This window comes from Eriocheir sinensis, unplaced genomic scaffold (assembly GCF_024679095.1).
Source record: "Eriocheir sinensis breed Jianghai 21 unplaced genomic scaffold, ASM2467909v1 Scaffold1000, whole genome shotgun sequence".
NCBI classification, from domain to species: Eukaryota; Metazoa; Arthropoda; class Malacostraca; order Decapoda; family Varunidae; genus Eriocheir; species Eriocheir sinensis.
In genome coordinates, this window is record NW_026110298.1 from 27,533 (window position 1) to 47,125 (window position 19,593).

The window sequence follows — 19,593 nt, forward strand, 5'->3', positions numbered from 1 at the left end:
GAGCAGCGTGAGACGCGTCAGCGGTAGCAGACAGGTTACAAAGCAAGTGCTGCTTTTCTTATTATTATAATTATGTGAAATCTGGTTTACTAAATAGATATTTTTTTCCTTCAGTGTTGCAGGAAGTTACTCCAGCCAAGACAAAGAAAGGGATTTCACCTCTGAACAAGGTTCCAGATCCTCCTCAAAAGCTGCCTTCACTACCAAATGGGGCCACACCATCACCTCAGTCTCAAACGTCATCTACCAGAAGCAGAAGTGTAACTTCTACTTCATTTCTAAGAAGGTCAAGTTCTTCTGATTGTGATTGGTAAGTAATTCTCTATTTTCTCCCAATAAACCCTTTCAGGGTTTTCATACTAATTGAGATGCATGTGAAAAATTTGGTTAGAAGTAATTCCTACCACACAATCTGTATATCAGGTAGTAATACAATCCTCGTTATAAACATCGTTGCTGTGACTTTCCTGAGCGTCTTGAGTGTTTAAAAGAGTTCATGCTCCCACTGGTCTGTTGCAGTCACGTTAAACCAAATTATCACACATACGGCAACTAAATGAGTGTGCGTGACGAAATTTTAGTGGCAAATTGTCATTTACCCGCTCACAGCTGACACAAGGGAGAAATTTTCATGCAAACCTCCTCTCACAACCTACCCCAGACAGGCTTTCAGTCACTTACTGTTTCCGTGTATAACTTGACAATGGCTAACTGCATGACCTTGTCAAGGGAGGACACCACAACCACTACCTCCCTTTACAAGACTGAACAAACCACTCTTAAGTTATTTTCTTTTATTTTTTGGCTTGGACCCCATTTCATGGTGCACCAGTCACAGAGTTCTACTAGATATCTTGTGGGGCTTGCCAGGAATTTTTTTCTTATGTTTTGTTGTCTCCAGTGTCATGGCGTACAACTGAATTTGGTGAACACTGACACCCATTTGCTTAGAGGTGGCCCGAATGGTTCATCTGGCCTTGTAAGGAATGTAATGGCTGTGATGTCCTCCCTTGACAAGGTCATGCAGTGAGCCAATGTCAAGGTATGCGTGGAAACAGTGAGTGACTGCAGGCCAGTCTGGGGTCCCAATGGGCACGGCACGTGAATTCGATGTGGATTATTCATGGATTTCTGGTGAAATCTTGAGTACGCAAGTATTCACTAAATTTCCACGTCTTTTCCACATGGATAACTGGTTACCAGATTCACGTGAATAACTGGAAAAAGAAATCACGTGATTTCTTTAGTAATTTTATACACGCATAAATCTGGTACTTGAATTCACGTGATAATACATTACTAAAAATGGCATTCTGGGCGTTAATTATATACTTTTGTTAACATTAAATTTAAAATAAAATAGTAAAAATAAGGTCAGTCCAGAACATTATACATCCACCTTGATTAATTTTAGTTGTTATATTTCATCTGTAGCCTACTAATGATAATCCATATATTCGCAACCTTCATACATATATATAGGCTACAAAATTTTGAGCTGCCCGCTAAATCAAATAGTCTACCGGCCGCCAGGCAATGCACCATGCAGTCACTGAAACACTTAGATTAAATTGATTATTCATCTCTCTCTCTCTCTCTCTCTCTCACTCTCTCTCTCTGATGTATTTATTTTCTTTACATCAATAAATTATTTTAATTTTAATTTGAATTTTTCTCTATTGTTGTCCGTAAATGCTGGCAAACCACAAAGTAATCATATTATGTATTATGAAATAGATTTCAGGGTAGCATTGTTGGAATATATTAAGGAATTATCACCATAGTAAGCTAAAATAATAGGGCGAGGAGTTTGCGCAACGCTGCTCGGATGGTCTGCCATGTACGTGCCAGCCTCGGCCGTTGGCGCGAAAACTGTGGGAAAGACAGGGACACTTCAGGAAGTCTCAGGCTGTTTTGGAGCCTTTCGTGGCTGTGCTAGCAAATAGCAGGTATGTAGTGATGTATTCAAGTGTGAGGATTACCTGTGGGCAAAGTGTAGGATGTCAGTGGAGTGTACAAGGAAAGGAAGAGCGTGATTGGAGAGAGTGTTGGACAAGAATTTTTAGGCGGCAGTGAATCTAGTCCTAGATCGAGTGTTTCTTCATCTGCTCTAGGGGCTATGTGAGTTGCAGCGGCTGTGCGAGAAAGACGCCTGTCTGCCCTACGGTAGTGATAGGTGTGCTCGTCACCTCTTATCCAGAGATGACCCTACCGGGGTGGAGTGGAGTGGGGTGGGGCCTGAGTGGAGTGGTTCTTACCTGGTTGGGCTCCCGAGGGAACCCCACAATGGCTATACGCCAGCCGGAATTTTTTAAAGAACAGAGGACTATAAACTGAAGAAATGGCTGGAAAGTGTGCTATACACCCAAAGTATGTACAAACATTTGTAGTACCAATACGAACACTCAAACACTGGTGGTCTGAGTTTGTAAAAAATTCTCAATGATTTGGTAAAAAATCTAAGCCCTTTTTTTAAAAAAAAGTTCCCAGGTGGGTAGGTATCAGAGCATGTGCCCCAACTCTATGCCTCAATTGCCTTAACAATTTATAAAATAAAAATTCCGGAGGGGGCTCACAGCACCCAATTCTCAATCAGCTGGTAAAAAAATTAAGGAGACTTTTTTCAAGGCAAGGAGGGCCCAGTCAGGGAAGGATCAGGGAGCCGTGCATGGGCTTCCTGCGTTCACTTTTGTCCACGCAGGTTCCCCCCCTCCCACACACACACACACACACACAATTTCAGGCTTCAGTTTTCTGGATCCGTCTCTGGTTTGTATTGTGTCAATCATCGAGTGGCTTAAAATTACCTAAATGTCACCATGATACCTAACTAGTTGCACATGAAACAAAAATTCAAAAGATGCCACTATAAAAAAAAATGGGGCTATGAAAACCCTGCCCGCACCACAAACGGGCAGCTATTTTCATCAGATATTGATGTGCATTTTTTCATAAATTTGGCCATTTTTTCCATCGCAATTATTTTCATTTTCCTCCCTCCTAACCTAACTAAAACGGTAATTTTTTACTTTAGCTACACCAGCAGAATAAACTATTTACGGCTTCATATTATAGTTGAGGGAGGTCTATAAATGTCCCTCAACTATAATATGAACCCGCAGATAGGAAAACGTAGGGTTTTTTTTTTTTTTTTTTTTTTTTTTGTAAAGGTCCAGTATAACTCCGGCGCCTTAATTTTGGTCTATTTTCTTCCAAAACCTCACATAAGCCATGTATTCAAATATAAATAAGCGTTGTTCATTACCCCAAAACCGTGGTAAGACGCCCAGGTAGGCGAGTGATATGTGGCGTTAGGTTATGTGCACCCGACTACCCCTTGATGTTAGTTTAGCGTTCCTAATGCTCCCCCGACATGCTCTTTTTTAATACTTTAGCTGGCGGCCTTGTGCCTCGCATGTCGGGGGTCAAAGGAACGCTAAACTAACATCAAGGGATAGTCGGGTGCACATAACGTAACGCCACATATCACTTACCTGGCCGTCTTGCCACGGTTTTGGGGTAATGAACAACGCTTATTTATATTTGAATACATGGCCAAGCTCTTTGTCATTAAGACACCCATTTATTAAACAGGTCTAACACCTCTACACTCGAGAACCCCGTAAAGTAAGATAAATATTAATTCAATTAATGCAATATCTTACCTTGTAATGGGGATAGAGACCCAGAGGACACTTATAGAAACCTTAACCATAATGTAAGACTCCAGTAAGGCAAACAAGGCCGTAGGTAAGGTAATCTTTTGGTGTAGCTAAAGTAAAATATTACCACTAAAACTAATGAATCTAATCTAAAACAATCTAAAATAACCTATCCTACCTAACTTAACCTAAATTACAGGGCGAAGGCAATTTTTTTTTCATTTCCCCACCTAACCTAACCTAAAATAACCTAACAAAACCAAACCAAACCTAACCCACTAACCTAACCTGATTCGAAGTATTGGGGTGGTGGTGAGGGGCAAGTATTTTTTTTACGAACCAAAAAATTGCCAATTTATAAATAGCACATCGAAATCTATAAAAAGAAAGTAGTTTCAACCCGAAAATCCTAATCTGACCTCTGCTATAATAATTCTGCAAAATATTTTAGGCCAAGTATATACAAAGTTTAGATGATTGCCTTAATTATTGTTCACTAACCAAACCCAAGATTTCCTAAGCTAACCTAACCTAACCTTTCCAGAAATTACCTGCCAAAATGGAAGGAAGGGTTTGCCACCCCCTTCCTTGTTCAAGTAGTCATTATGGGTAAAAGTGTAGAGTCCTTTCTCGGCGTTATTACTGGTTTGTTTTTTTCCTCGTTTTCCCAGCACCAACAAACTTTAAGACGTGGCGGGAAGGCGGAGTTTTAGGGTGGAGGAAGCCACATAGGGCAAATTTGGCAAGACCCAGAAAGTCTACTATGAAAACTATAACATTTTTAGAGAAATTCCCCAAACAAGGAAAATCCCTATCTAGGGAAAATCCTCGATCATACAATGGTGGCAACGCTATGAGCCTAGAGTACCCCATGGGGACTGCGCTCCCAGCGACCCACCCTACCTAACGGAGGGCTGTGCCCCCTCGATCCACCCTACCTATTGGGGGCTGCTCCCATCGACCCACCCTACTTTTGTTTTGTAAAGTAAACATGGAATTAAAACATATCCAGACGCCCCTTCCCCGAACCCCCTTGCCTATCTGGGGTACTGCGCCCCCTCGACCCCCTACCATTTGGTGGCTTCACGCCCCCTCGTCCCCCCTCTACCTAACCTAACCGATAGTCGTTTGGCCATGCAACTTAAGGACTTGGGTTTAACTTGACCTAACTGAGTCATTTTGGTGCGTAACCTAGGGACTCTCAAGTTAAACTTAACGTAACATTAACTGATACCTTGCCTTAACCTACCATCACCAAGTACATGTAATGCATGGTAATGTTGTGATATATATAGCTAAAGTAGAATATAACCGTAATTATGAAATAGAGTACTCCAAGATGTTAGAATAGGCAACGTTAAGTAAAAAAAAAGGTAAAGTGGGTGCATTCGCAGTGGCTGCGCGTGGCTGCGGCACTCATCTCCATCCCATTAGCCCTTGGAGCCTGTGGTGGGTAAGAACCCGTTATCTCGGGACACATGGCTGCAGGGAATGACATCCGGGTTTCCACAGTTTACCTTCCCCAGGTTTCCCCAGGTACCCGTTTATCGACCAACCCGAAAGGGATGGATGAACAGCTGGGTGGGCTGTACGCCGACTGCCCAGGCCGGGATCGAACCCGAAAACTGGGCCCGCAGATTTGTAGCCAGGCATGCTGACCACTGCACCACGGAGGCACTACATTATTGGGAAACTTCCATAGATGATGGTTTTCCTTTTGGGGAGCCTTTAAAAAAAAGTTTTTTTTTTATTTACCATAGACTTTTTGAGTCTTGCCAAATTTGCCCTTTTTGGCTTCCCACACCCTAAAACCTCACTTTCCTGCCAGGTCCCCAAGTTTGCTGGTGCTGGCAAAAACAGAATCAATGAAGCATGGCAGACGCAGAAGCGGCACAATAAGGCGAAAGGTATTTCACTTTATGTTAGAGGGTACCTAGGTGGCACTTCTCCCCACTTTCTGTTTCTGTTTTACGGGTGTGTGAAGGCTTGTGCCCGATCGGTTAGAAAAACAAACCAGTAAATACGTCGGGAGAGAACTCGGCACAATTACCATGAGGGTTTTGATCCCTTCACTTCTCACTTGTGTGGTTATTAGTGATCTATGATGCGTTATTAATAATAAAATACAGAAATACACCTTATAGTACTACTAACATGCAATACTGTTATGAATTTAGTGACAACGAAAATGTATATAGCTATGTATTTTTCTTTAACTGGGATGCATTATGCTAAAAATGCAGTGTTTGCAATTTCTTTATGGCATTTCTGCCAGAAACATCACTGGTATTATTTCTACTTCCCCATATGCATACTAAGCCTGTTAATATAGCTGCAGTAGTTTTCATGTGTGTAGTGGTAAAACCACTTTTGTCTGTAAATTATCAGTTACTGAATAGTAACTAGTTTTGAAGAGGTCAGATAGAATGTTTTCAAACTTAGGAAATTAATTTTACTAGGATGTGATGTGAAATTTGCACAGACAGACCATTAGTAACAATTAATTTCAGGAAGAGCGTATCCTGCTACTGTATGGGCTGGATCAACCTCAACTTGTAACTGGTGGTAGCTACTCCATCCATTAATTCTTTCCCTCTGTTGAGACAACTTAAAGTGAGTATGTATATATACGGTAATGTCTTATTGAATGTTCTATCTATACATGATGTACTGCTTCAAATTTACTTTACAGACCTTTAAAGTCTGACTGATCACCTATATCACTGTCATACTGAAACTCTCTTCAGAAGGCAATTTTTTGCTACTTTGTGTTGTGTGTAATCATTGAGCTCGTTTGTGTTGTAGTATGTAATCTTTAAGCTACTCTGTGTTTTGTGTAAACTGCAGAACTACTTTAATTTGTTTTGTGTACTCTAAACTAATATATTTCATTTGTTATCTTTCAGAGTACTAAACCACTACTCTAACTCTCCTATTTTTCCCTGACTTTTGATCACAGTCTCTTCTCAATTAATTATGTCTTACCATAAAAGATACAGGCAGATACAACGTGAGCTCAAGGAACTGTTGGTTAGTAGTAGTGAAGAGGAAGCTGACTGGGTTCATCAAAACACCAAAATTCCCAAACTTTACCATAATAACTCTGACCCATCTTTAAGCTTTTCTGACCAGGACAGTTGTGAAAGTACATCCTTATCCCCCTTGATAGTAACTGCACCAGAAGAATTAAGCACAGATGATGAGAGTCACCACCATATATCTGATTTGGCACTTGAAGAAGGATTAGCTTTATGGGCATCAAAAAATAACATTACACGCCAGGCAGCAAATGAATTATTGGAGCTGTTGAGGAATAATGGGCATAATCTACCTAAAGATTCACGCACTTTGATGGAAACTCCAAGGTATGTAGAGGTATTAGAAAAATGTGGAGGACACTATTATTATTTTGGGATTGGTTCATGTTTGCAAAATATATTGAAGACTCATCCAGCATTTGTAAAAGAAAATGATTCGGTTAAACTCAGTGTAAACATAGATGGTATTCCTTTACATAAATCAAGCAATGAACAGTTCTGGCCTATACTGATAAAGTTCAGCTGCTTTAAGCCAGCATTAGTTGCTCTGTATTGTGGAAAGACTAAACCAGATTCTATTGACAGTTTTTTGGAAGATTTTCTTCAAGAATATAAGCAACTTTCTGAAAATGGTTTAGTTTTTGAAGGGAAAAGACTGGCAGTAAGAATAGTTGCATTTATTTGTGATGCACCTGCACGCTCATTTATCAAATGCATAAAAGGGCACAATGGGTATTACTCATGTGAGAGATGTGAAATTAAAGGAACCTGGCAATCACATGTTCTTGTATTAGACTCTGCACAACCCTGTAATGAAAGATCTGATGAGAAATTCAATCAGGAACAGTACAGGGATTCTCATCAGTTAGGAAAAAGTCCTTTGATTCAGTATGGAATATCTTGCGTGAAAGGGTTTCCACTGGATTACATGCATATGATTTGCCTTGGTGTTACCAGAAGAATGCTACTTTTCCTCATAAGAGGTTCTAAGAAATGCAAACTCTCTCAGCTTCAAATAAGTTTAATTTCTTCTTCTTTAGAGAGTCTTTCCAACAAACTACCAAGTGAATTTGCTAGACAGCCACGATCACTAGCTGTAATTGATCGCTGGAAGGCCACCGAATTTAGACAGTATATATTATACACAAGTATTGTTGTCCTGAAAGATGTTGTTCCTGATATTATATACAAAAACAGTCTTTTGCTTACTGTGTCCTTATCAGTTTTATTGAATTCCAATGATGAAATACGAAATTCTTACTTACCATATGCAAGAGAATTACTTAAGTGTTTTGTACAACAGTGTCGAGATATATATGGTCAAAGTTTTATTGTATATAATGTTCATAATCTTCTTCACTTGGTAGATGATGTAGAGAATTACCAGTGTTCCCTTAATGACATTTGTGCTTTCCCATACGAGAATGAACTTCACAAAATAAAGCAGTTAGTGAGGTCATCAAACAATCCAGTTTCTCAAGTTTTCAAAAGACTTGCAGAAAAGAAAATGTTTAATGAATCAAAAGTGACAGAAGCTAATCACAGAATATATATATCTACAAAATACAAAAAAAATTGTTTCATGTTAAAAAATGAAGATTTTGTGTTCCTTAGGAAACTAAAAAATGATGTCTACTATGAATGTGATGTTCTTCGTCAAAGCCAAACTGAAATTTTTTTTACTGAACCATGCAATTCTAAACTCATTAACATTGTGTTTATGAAAAATAAGAGTAATTTAAAAAAGAAAGTAATTCACGTAGAGCAGCTGCATAGAAAGGTGATAAAATTGCCATACAAAGATGGTGTTGTTTTAGTACCAGTTGTACATGACATTTTCAGTTAGGTGGGCAGTTGTACATGGTGTATTCTCATGACTGATATGTGTTTACTAAAGAGAAGTTAAGCAAAACGTTTCAGATCTGCAGGATTTTAGTCTTCATACACAAGTTGTATTTGTTATGTATCTCTCTTATGGCCATTGTTCTTTATCTCAAAACTGTTCATCTGCATCTTCACTCTCCTATTCGTATCCCTTATGCCTTGTGTGCCAGTACAGCTCGGAGTGCTGTTCTTCGGCTTATGAAGAGGATTTTTGTCAGGTTGAGACATGGGTAATTGTTTCTATACTACATTTAAAATATAGAAATTAGGTTGTTATTCTTGTCATATACCTATCTGAAGAGGTAAAACTGCCAACATGCCTAGCTTTTAAATATTGTATTATTCGTACTTGAATATCTTACTGCTGATGTTATTAATGAAACAAAATATGCAAAGCATGAACATAGCCCATTGATTAATTATATTTTATATTTAGAATGTGGAAACGAGCAGTTTGGTTGGAGGGTAAGAAAGAAGAAGAGGGTGTGGTGCCATCCAGCTGGGTATTAGAAGAGAACCAAACCTTGTTTTGGCCACAAGGAGTTAATGCTGAGAATGCCCTTCATAATCAGCAAGAACCAGAGCCTGCATCATGGAGAAAGTTTATGTTGAAAAAAGTGAAGATCACTTCTGGTTGGTGTTTTACTATTATCTTGCTGTTATTGGATGACGTTCACTTTCATGTTTATTCACCTCAGAAATGCTCATTTTTGTTGCCTTTTAGCTGTACCTGATTGAGATAAATGTCACAAAAATTTAGGGCTGGTAATGAAATGTTTGGCGCCTGAGATGGGCAGTGGTCGAGGTATGCAATATATATATATATATATATATATATATATATATATATATATATATATATATATATATATATATATATATATATATATATATATATATATATATATATATATATATATGGGTTATGAACAAGATGTACTCAGTACCGTAACTTTATTTTGCTACGTTTGCCACTCAGACTTGATGGCAACTTCAGGCTAATAGAAGAGGTATTGGTGTGGAATCTTATATTATAATATTTTAAGTATTTTGGTGTAATTGTAAATTTAATATGTATTTTATTCTATTAGACTGAAGATGCCAGCAGTCTGAGTGGCGAAACTTAGTGCAAAATAAAGTTATGGTACTGAGTACGTCTTGTTCATAACCCAAGTATTTCAAGAAACTTCATCAACGCTATATATATATATATATATATATATATATATATATATATATATATATATATATATATATATATATATATATATATATATATATATAATATATATATATATATATATATATATATATATATATATATATATATATATATATATATATTTATTTATTTATTTATTTATTTATTTATTTATTTATTTATTTATTTATTTATTAATTTATTTATTTGTTTATTTATTTTTTTTTTTTTCCCCTCAGATAGTTTTCAAGAATGCGATACCTACCATCTGACATCTACGGTGGAGAGTTCTGAGAGCAACAGTGATCCTGATGAAGGTCTACTCATGAGAAAAAGGAGAAAACGTCGTAAGAAAAATCTGCCTGATGACTTTGTCAGCAGTGAAAAGTGGTAGGCATGCCTGGTCATATTTGAAAACAATTTATGAAAGAAGAAAATCATAACAGTGAATACAACAGCAATACTATTGTTCATTGATAATTAGATTGACAAACTGAGAGAAGGGGATAGCTGGGAAAACACAAAGTGGTTTGGTTAGCAAATTTCTTCAATCTCATTTTTGTCTACAAAGTGTCTGACTGTAAACATTTACAGGTGAAGGGTTTCCCCGGACTATTCACTGTCTCCTTTTATTTGTCTTTGACAGCCCCCAACACCAAGCCCTTTCACAGTTTTTTTTTTTTTTCGTGTCTTTGTAATATGTAATGATTTTTCCACAGAAGCTGTCCACATGAAGCCAGCCTCACAGAAGCCACAGGTCACAACCTCTCAAGATAAGGTAGCTTCTGCTCCTTCACAGGTTGTACTTCCAACACCTCCTCCTAAGGTGTCTTTGGATATGCGGTCCACCAGAACCCATGGGATGATGGAGTGCAGTGCAACAAAAGATTCGGTATCCAGCAAGACATCCAAGTCATCTGACAACAGTGATGGCAGTGGCCAGCATGACAGGAGACATCATGACACGCCTTACCAAAAAAGAAACCATGATCGAGGTGACAATCTTGACCACCATGACAGGAGACACCATGACACACCTCACCGAAGAAGAAGCCATGACCAAGGTGACAGTCCCGACCACCATGACAGGAGACACCATGACACACCTCACCGAAGAGGAAGCCATGACCAAGGTGACAGGAGACACCATGACACACCTCACCGAAGAGGAAGCCATGACCAAGGTGACAGGAGACACCATGACACACCTCACCGAAGAAGAAGCCATGACCAAGGTGACAGGAGACACCATGACACACCTCACCGAAGAGGAAGCCATGACCAAGGTGACAGGAGACACCATGACACACCTCACCGAAGAAGAAGCCATGACCAAGGTGACAGGAGACATCATGACACACCTTACCGAAGAAGAAGCCATGACCAAGGTGACAGTCCCAACCACCTATCTTACTATAGTGACAGTCCCGACCAGCATGACAAGAGGCACCATGACACATCTTACCGAAGAAGAAGCCATGACCAAGGTGACAGTCCCGACCACCTATCTTACTATAGTGACAGTCCCGACCAGCATGACAAGAGGCACCATGACACACTTTACCGAAGAAGAAGCCATGACCAAGGTGACAGGAGACAGCTTGACACACCTGACCGAAGTGATAGCCCTGGCCAGAAGGAGAGGAGATATGAAAAACACTATCAAAATAGAAGTCATGACCACTATGACTGGGACAATAGACGTGATAGACACAACCAGAGAGACAACAAGAGCAGGTGTGACCCTTGTAATGACAATCAAAAGAATCACAAAGGTAGCCAGGAAGATGCTGAATCCAGCTTCCCTCTAACTAGTAAGTTCTAATCCTTATCACTATGAGGAATTGTATGTAGTGATTAGTACCCAAAATGACAAAGTTGAACATAACAATATTAAGTACGTAGACCTAGTTGATATACCCTGGAACATTATTGCACTGTTATATTCATTACGTATTAGGCTCCGTCCACACTAGCGGGTAAATCCCTCCGGGCACACAGAAGCTTACGTCCACGTGGCAATGCCTGCCTGCCTAGGCCCCTTGAGCCCCAGTCAAGAGACGAGCACCCGTGCAGTCAGGCAGAGGATCTCTTTAATCTGATGAAGACTGCGGTACGACAACATGAGACCACTGATTCTAGCCGGATGGAGGGGTAGACATGACCATCTGGTGTAGCCGTATGTACTTCCCTGGCAAACTGACAGCCATGGATCCAAAGCTCCCATTGTACCTTGTATGTCTGGCAGTGGTGTACTGCCAGGTGCAACGGGCTATGCCCGATGAAATTCCTCATCTTCTGTCACAGGCAGTTTACTCATCTTTTGCAAATGTGGAGAAAATGTCAGCGGGCAAACAACTCGCTTCTGCCCGCTAGAGTGGATGGAGCCTTATATTGCATGGCATAGTAGGTAGTTTCCCACAACCATTTTCAGTTTCTCAATTTTCTAAATATTTAACCCAGCTGTCCTTTATATAATGTTTTTTTTTTTTTTTTTTTTTTTTTCTCACATCTTGGCCACTACGCTTGTTAATGACACTGGCCTATAGTTTAACGGATCCTCTTTACTGCCACCTTTAAAATTGGTTTGATGGTTGCCCTCTTCCAATCCACTGGTATTTTCCCGGCCCTGTGCCAGTGAGACATATCAAGTTACTCAATTTACCCGCTAATTGTTGTATGCACTCTTTTAGCACCCAATTTGATACCCCATTTGGCCCTCCTCACTTTCTTGCATCCAGTTCCTCCAATAGTTTTATAATTTCCTCTGTTAATGTTTGTACCCTTTCCAGTGCCCTTCCAGCCACTGACACTGTATCTATCTCAGCAAACTCCCTCTCCCTTGTGAACACACTTTGGAAACATTTATTTAATACTTCTACTACCTCATTAATATTACCAAACATTTCACCATTCACTTTAACTTTCAGAATCTCATCTTTATTATTCAGTTTCTTATTTAAAAACTCATAATCACTTATCTACAATATTTTTCTCAAACTTCTTTTTTTCCTGCCTTCTTATTTTGACATATTAATCTCTCTTCCTTTTGTACTCATTCCATAAATCTCCACTACTGTTCCTTGTCCATTTATGCTATGCCCTCCTTAACTTGCATGGCTTCTGCACACTTTGTGATACCACTCTTCTCTTGATGTGTGTGTGTGTGTATTTTATTTTTCTTGTAATTGGGAAGTTATTTAGCATCCTCAGTTATGTATTTTTTCTTATAGGATTTCAGCAGCGAGTGTTACAACTTCTGTTGGACATCAGGAAAACTGTTTCGGATACGAGCACATGTGGTGGTAAACCAGCTGACACAGCTTGTACTCTTACAATCAAACGGAATAATTCCCTGGAAGAAGTGCAGAATCTAGAGGATGAATTGGTTAATCCCAGTTATTTCATGGAAGTGTGCAACCAGTGCGTCCGCATAGGTGGCTATAATAAGAGATATGGTCTCTAATTTGATGTGCAGGTTTATGACCAAAAACCTCATGTGTCAGTATAACATGCTTGGGCAGAGAGGCAAGTTGTCTTTTAGAAAAACAAAGTTATACAATGTGATTCAGGAGAGCGTGCTTAAAAAGTTCTCAGATTCAAATGTGACAGAAATACAAATGATAGTTGCAGCAAAATTGCGTAATGCTCCAAAATTGAAAAATGAAAATTAGCTGATGTAAAATGGTACTTACAATCAGTTAAGATCTGCAAGAATGTTAAAACAAACCAATCTTTGTCTCATGCATGACCTTGGTGAAGTAAAGTATTTTCATACCAAGATGAACTGCAATAGCGCAGTGAAAAATCTAGTCATACTCACTGCCACCAGGAGTCTAACCCGGGTCTCTTGAGTGAGAGCCCGACCGCAAGACCACAACACTACGGTGGGGGAGGGGTCTTGCTGCCTAACTCTCACTCAAGACCAGGTTCGACTTCTGGTGGCAGTAAATATGACTAGATAAAGTATTTTCATTTTGTATGTTACTAAAAAAATGCTGGTAAATTTATCTCATGACTGATTGTACACAGATGACCTCATACATTGTAACTATGTGTACATTTCCCTTCCTCCCCCCTCTCTCTCTCTCTTAAAGAAGCTCTTTTTCTATCAGAATGACAAAATTTATTGATGTGTAAACAGTATAAGGGGGGATGTTAGAGAAGCTTAAGAATGAAAGACCCAGGACCGCCGAGAACAGACCTCAGACAAGCTGTTCCCGCCACCACGCTAACCTGGTCCTGGTTCTTTCAACTTGTCGTTATGGGATTCAAGCTTAAGAATGGTTTTAAGATGTGGAGAGAGACTTACTGCTGTAAAATCTGAACCGATTGGGATATTACCTCATGATATTTATGTGAGATGATATTAATGATCTCAGATTATAAAAGCAAACTAGTATTATTAACAGTGATTTATTTTGTAATTTAGTAATAGGTATAACATTTTAATTTATAATTTTGCTTTTGCCTACCACTTAGGTTCCCATGTATTTTTACGTAAATGAAAAAGTATGGAGCTACACAAGTATCAATTCACAAAATGCTTAATTTCATTGACAACTGTGGTCTGTATTGTTTTAAGCATATTGTGTACTTGTGGCAGGCCTGGTATTCTTTGCATATATTCCCCCTGGGGCTACATAGATGCTAGAATGTAGCCCTCTCCATGTCGGCTGTGTGCCGTAAGAGGCGACTGATTCTGGCCCTGGGTGGGGATCTCTTTTACTAGCCCATAGCAGGTCTTTTTACCGCTTGACATATTTTCCCTTCTCATTTCCCTTTGCTTTCTGTCCATTTTCTTTTACGTTCTCTTACTTTTCCGAGTGGTGGGCTGACTCTTTGTCAGAGTGAGGTTGGTGTCCTTTACTTCCCATAGCCATTTCTGTCTTTCTCTTGTTCTATATACCTCTACTGTTTAGGGTGACACTAGGCTGGGGATCTGCCCATTCTTCTCTACCTTTTATAGTCCCACTTGTGGCACATGCCCAGGGATAATGCTAGGCACAAGTGCCATGGGAACCCATTTATTGAGTCGTGGCCCGGGATGGCGGATGGTCACCCTCACAGTTCAAGGGTGGTTTCTGCTGTTCTGGACCATGGCATGGGGAGGTAATGCATAGGAGCAGGTGTCAGGCTATGGATGGATTGTGGCTAAACAAAGTTTTAATTTTTTGTATTACTGGGATCATCCATTTATATATTGCAATTATTCTTCATTCAAGTCAGATATCTTGAAAGCCTTTATATATAAAAATGCAAGCACTAACTTTTTTTTTTCATAAAATATGGAAATTATTTTGGTTTTGATATTTTTACAAGGATGAAGATTATTAAATTTATGAAAAAGTGTAAGACTGAAGAATATATATATACACACTTTCTGTATTACTTGTATTTTTTACATGCCTACCTTGTATTCTGAAATTGCACAGTACTATGGTTGCATTCAACAAGTGTGAAGGCTGCATTATCGTGCTCTACCAGCCTGCCTGTCAACAATGTGCGGTCTCGTAAAGGATATGTTTCTGTTTATAATAGCCTATTCGACTATAGCTTACGTAAATGATACAGAAACATATACTGAGAGACTGGATGCACTGATGACATGCAGATTACCAGAGCACGATAATGCAGCCTTCAAACTTGTTGGAATCAACTACAAAAGCTCAGATAATTCACGGATAAATAAACACATGGATTATTCCACCAGATATTACCGTGTATTACACGTGAATTTGTACACGTGTATTCCACGTGTTCATTTTCACGTGAATTCGATTTTGCATTTTCCATCAAATATCCATGAGTAATCCACGTGCAGGATCCACGTGTATTCCACGTGAATTACGTGACATTTGCCCACTGGGGTAGGTAGTGAGAGAAGGTACACATGAATATTGCTCCTTTTATGTCAGTTGTGAGCGGGTAAGTGACAATTTACTGCTAAAATGTCACCTAACACACTCTCTGAGTTGCCAGATGTTTGATAATTTTGGTTTAATGTAACTGCAACGGATCAGCAGGAGCGTAAACTCTTAAGCACTTAACCCCTTCTTTACAGGATTTCAGAGATGCACACTAACATACAGAGAAAACAAAGCCTTATATTCTTATGTTGTAATATACAAATTCCAACGTTAAATTATAAAGTCATAACGCCAATATAAGCGTCACCGTAGTGAAGGGGTTAAGATGCTCAGGGAAGTTGCAGCGACAATGCTTATGATGAGGACTGTATATAAACATGAGTATGTCTATTTAAATTAATGAATTATCACACTTAAAAATCTGAATAATGGTGAATCTGTAATTAGTACTGGGCAAAATTTCAGGTTATTGAGGAAGGAACATTCTGGACAGATGAAGAAATTAATATAGACAAACTGTGTAATTGCTGTTTTAACAATGTTTGGTATGAGAATTATAAAAGAAGAAAAATCATCTGAATTCTTTGAATTAGTTTAGTGCAATTTAATATGTCAAGAAATATGCTTTTTAATATAAAAAAAATGTATTATTAGATATAGTAATCTCTGGCATTATATTCTCAGGGATGTGGATGAACAACGTTCTCCAATGTCTGGATCTAGCCAAGATTATTACAAGTCTTGCAACCTGGCCATACCAAGAAACTTAAGAATGACAGCCATAACAGCCTGGACCGACCTCAGCAACATTACAGTAAGAACCAAAAAGAACAACATGACATCAGGGACCAACAAGAACTACATGACAGCAGGAGCCAACAAGAACGCCGTTTCAGTAGGGACCAAGAACAGCATCACATCAGGGACCGACAAGAACAACATCACATCAGGGATCAACAAGAACATTACAGTAGGGACCAAGAACATCTCATCAGGGACCGACATGAACTACATGACATCAGGGATCAACAAGAACCACATTACAGTAGTGACCAAGAACATTACACCAGGGACCAACAAGAACTACATGAAATCAGGGACCAACAAGAACGACATTACAGTAGGGACCAAGAAAAACAACATCACATCAGGGACCGACAAGAACCACATTACAGTTGGGACCAACAAGAACGACGTGACATCAGGGATCAACGTACCAGACGTGATCAACATAACCCCTGCAGCCCACCCTATCACACTGGCAGGGATGAACGCCTCACAATGCAGCTAGAACCAAAGGATCATAGTTTCCCCATGGATACAGCTAGTAAGTAGTCACATATTGTGTATACTGTATGTAAAATAACTTATATTGTAAGCATGATGATTCAGATACTGTAACAGTAGTAATTGTCAGACTTTTGATATCTTTCATGTAATACTTTTTATTGGTTAAAGTCTCATTATGATACTATAATGCGACTCCTTGAGAATCGTAGTATAGATGAACGTTTGTCACTTAAAATAATTAAAACTTTTGGGGGAGATAATAACATTTCTTTGAGAAAACAGCTGTAGTCATGCCAGCCTCCCCTTATAAGAATATATTATACAATAGCAGTACCCAAGTGTTGTCACACTGTCCGCTATGCTTCGTTCACCGGCTCCGACTTGAGAATATTTTTAGTAAAACAATATACTCATGACCTGTTCAAGCGTACAATTACTTACGAAATGTGATGAAATATTTTCAAGAATATACATACACCCCCACGCCCACACCCACACTAACATAACATTGACATGTACACGCATCACTCCCACTGAGAACGAACATCTGGCGCCCAAACATTTTGGAAACTGTGACAACACATATGTCCTACCACTGTACAAAAGACTTTAAAGAAGGTAAATTTTTCATACTTTTGTGCTGGACAGTTTTCTGATTTTTTAGAGACATCAGAGAGAGAGAAATAGAAACAATGATATGTGCCTTCAAATCAATGAACTTATCCCCTCCCTTGCTTCTCATTTGGTTATTATTTCCTCCACAGGGTTCCAGAAACGTGTTCTCCAACTGCTGTTAGATATGAGGGATGAGATGAGAGATGTGAAGCACGAGGTGAGAGATGTGAAATCTGTCGACCGTGTTAGCTCATTTAGTGACAGTGGTATAGACCTGACTATCAAGCGGAGTAACACCTTAGAAGAACTTCAAACTGTAGAAAGGGATTTGGAAAATGCCACTTATTTTCAAGAAATGTATAGTAAGTGTATTCGCATAGGTGGTATGAATAAGAAGGATATGGTATCAAAGTTGCTGTGTAGTTTCATGAGCAAAAGCCTTCTTTGCAAATATAATATGCAGGGTCAAAGGGCCAAAATTGCATTTAAAAACACAAAGCTGTGTACTCTCATTCGAGACAGTGTGCTTCAGAAATTCACGGATTCTAGTGCAGCTGAAGTAATTCATATAATTGCAACAAAACTGCGCAACGCCCCCAAAATGAAGGAAACTGTTGAGTAGATACTTTTGTTTGCTTCGACAGCACATCAGCTTCACAGTTCAGCCCCAGACCCAAACAGAGTAGCCAGTAATAATGCTTTTTAAGTCAGCTTATTCATTAACCATGCTTATGCATTATATGTTGCAAAGAAGATTAGTAATTGCATGTTATTCAATATCATGCATCTCCAGAGAAGATTATTAAGAGATGACAATGTTTTTCCTACTTTCATAAATCACTCTACTTATGTATTTTAGGTATTTTAAAACAATTGCAAGGCCATTGATATTGTTTCATACCTTTCCTTACATTCCATGTAATTTGATATATGTATGTTATGATTAAAATAAGATTTAATTTTTTCCCAGTATCCAAAGCCTTTTGTATACTATGTGCTTGATACCAAGTTATGTATTATTTGTCACAAAGAGGAGGATAATTGACTCTAGTTCATCATACCTCAGAAATGTGTTATAAGTTTTAATGAATGTAATGTTTTGTACAAGTATATGGCAGCTGCCTTTAAGTTCACTATCATAGTTTTTTTAATTCCTTCCGTAATTTTGTGGGTTTGTTGTTACCCTAAAGACCATTAGAATTATGATGTTTACAGAAATTGTTATTTTCTTGATATTGTCATTCTTTACAGAACATGTTAATATTTTGCTGTAGTAGTCCAGCTATGTATGCATAATGTACAATACAGTATATATGCACATATATATGTTGCTTATACTGCATTGTAACTTATGTGTATCAGTACATACTACAAAATATTAATATACTGGGCGGGGATGCAGAAAACAAATTGCACATTGAGGTTGGCAAGATACGGCCGCCCCACCTTGCATATATATTCTATGTTTTAAACACCAAAGCAAGTCGAAAACTCGTTGAAATTTCGCCAATAAGTGGATGTCCACTTATTGGTGAAATTTCAAGGAGTTTTAGACTTTCTTTGGTGTTTAAAACATAGAATATGCAAGGTCGGGTGGCAGTATCTTGCCAACCTTAATGTGCAATTTGTTTCCATCCCGAATAATTAAGACGAAATCCCATCTAGATTAACACGGGTAATAGACACACAATATTCACGTCAAATACTCGTGAATCTTACACGTGTTTTAGGCGAGAATTACAACACGTGAAAATCACGTGTCACATTCACGTGAAATCATCTTGCAAAATGAACCAGATTTACTCTTCGTATCCACGTGTTGGATTCACGTGTTTTACTCGTGAATTACGCAAGCTGTGCTCGCAGGGTGCACTGTGACTGCAGCAGAAAATGCATACCTGGCAACCTGGGCCCATGGGTAACAGCTAGCTGAGCCAGGCCGGACTCGGATTCCATAGGAGTGCCCAGGAGCGTTTCTAGGGGGGGGGGGACTAATTTTATACGGATTTTCAAATAGTACAGGGGTCCTGGGT

General features: G+C 38.9%; 1 protein-coding gene across 10 annotated transcripts; it reads left to right on the forward strand.

Annotated features, from left to right (window-relative positions):
• The first annotated feature begins 1,842 nt into the window (after positions 1-1,842).
• LOC126988902 (histidine-rich glycoprotein-like) lies at positions 1,843-13,642 on the forward strand. Of its 10 annotated transcripts, none has more exons than XM_050847288.1 (9): positions 1,843-1,949; positions 5,491-5,569; positions 6,173-6,275; positions 6,569-8,814; positions 9,021-9,217; positions 10,025-10,175; positions 10,505-11,020; positions 11,072-11,599; positions 13,019-13,642. In XM_050847288.1, exons 6-9 carry the CDS (start codon positions 10,151-10,153, stop codon positions 13,249-13,251), a joined length of 1,302 nt encoding a protein of 433 aa, XP_050703245.1. In that variant the 5' UTR covers positions 1,843-1,949; positions 5,491-5,569; positions 6,173-6,275; positions 6,569-8,814; positions 9,021-9,217; positions 10,025-10,150; the 3' UTR covers positions 13,252-13,642. The 10 variants fall into 10 exon arrangements, 6 of the variants coding, with proteins under 6 accessions (XP_050703245.1, XP_050703247.1, XP_050703248.1 ...); XM_050847290.1 differs by having other exon boundaries at positions 10,505-10,969; positions 11,021-11,599; XM_050847291.1 differs by having other exon boundaries at positions 10,505-10,849; positions 10,919-11,599.
• The last annotated feature ends 5,951 nt before the right edge of the window (positions 13,643-19,593 follow it).

What these genes read in the sequence shown, in the direction of transcription:
- LOC126988902 (XM_050847285.1), top strand. Translation starts at nt 10,151, where the DNA reads ATGACTTTGTCAGCAGTGAAAAGTG. An exon ending in TTTGTCAGCAGTGAAAAGTG is followed by an intron (nt 10,176 to 10,504) that starts GTAGGCATGCCT and finishes ATTTTTCCACAG; the next exon opens with AAGCTGTCCACATGAAGCCA. An exon ending in ATCCAGCTTCCCTCTAACTA is followed by an intron (nt 11,600 to 13,018) that starts GTAAGTTCTAAT and finishes TTTTTCTTATAG; the next exon opens with GATTTCAGCAGCGAGTGTTA.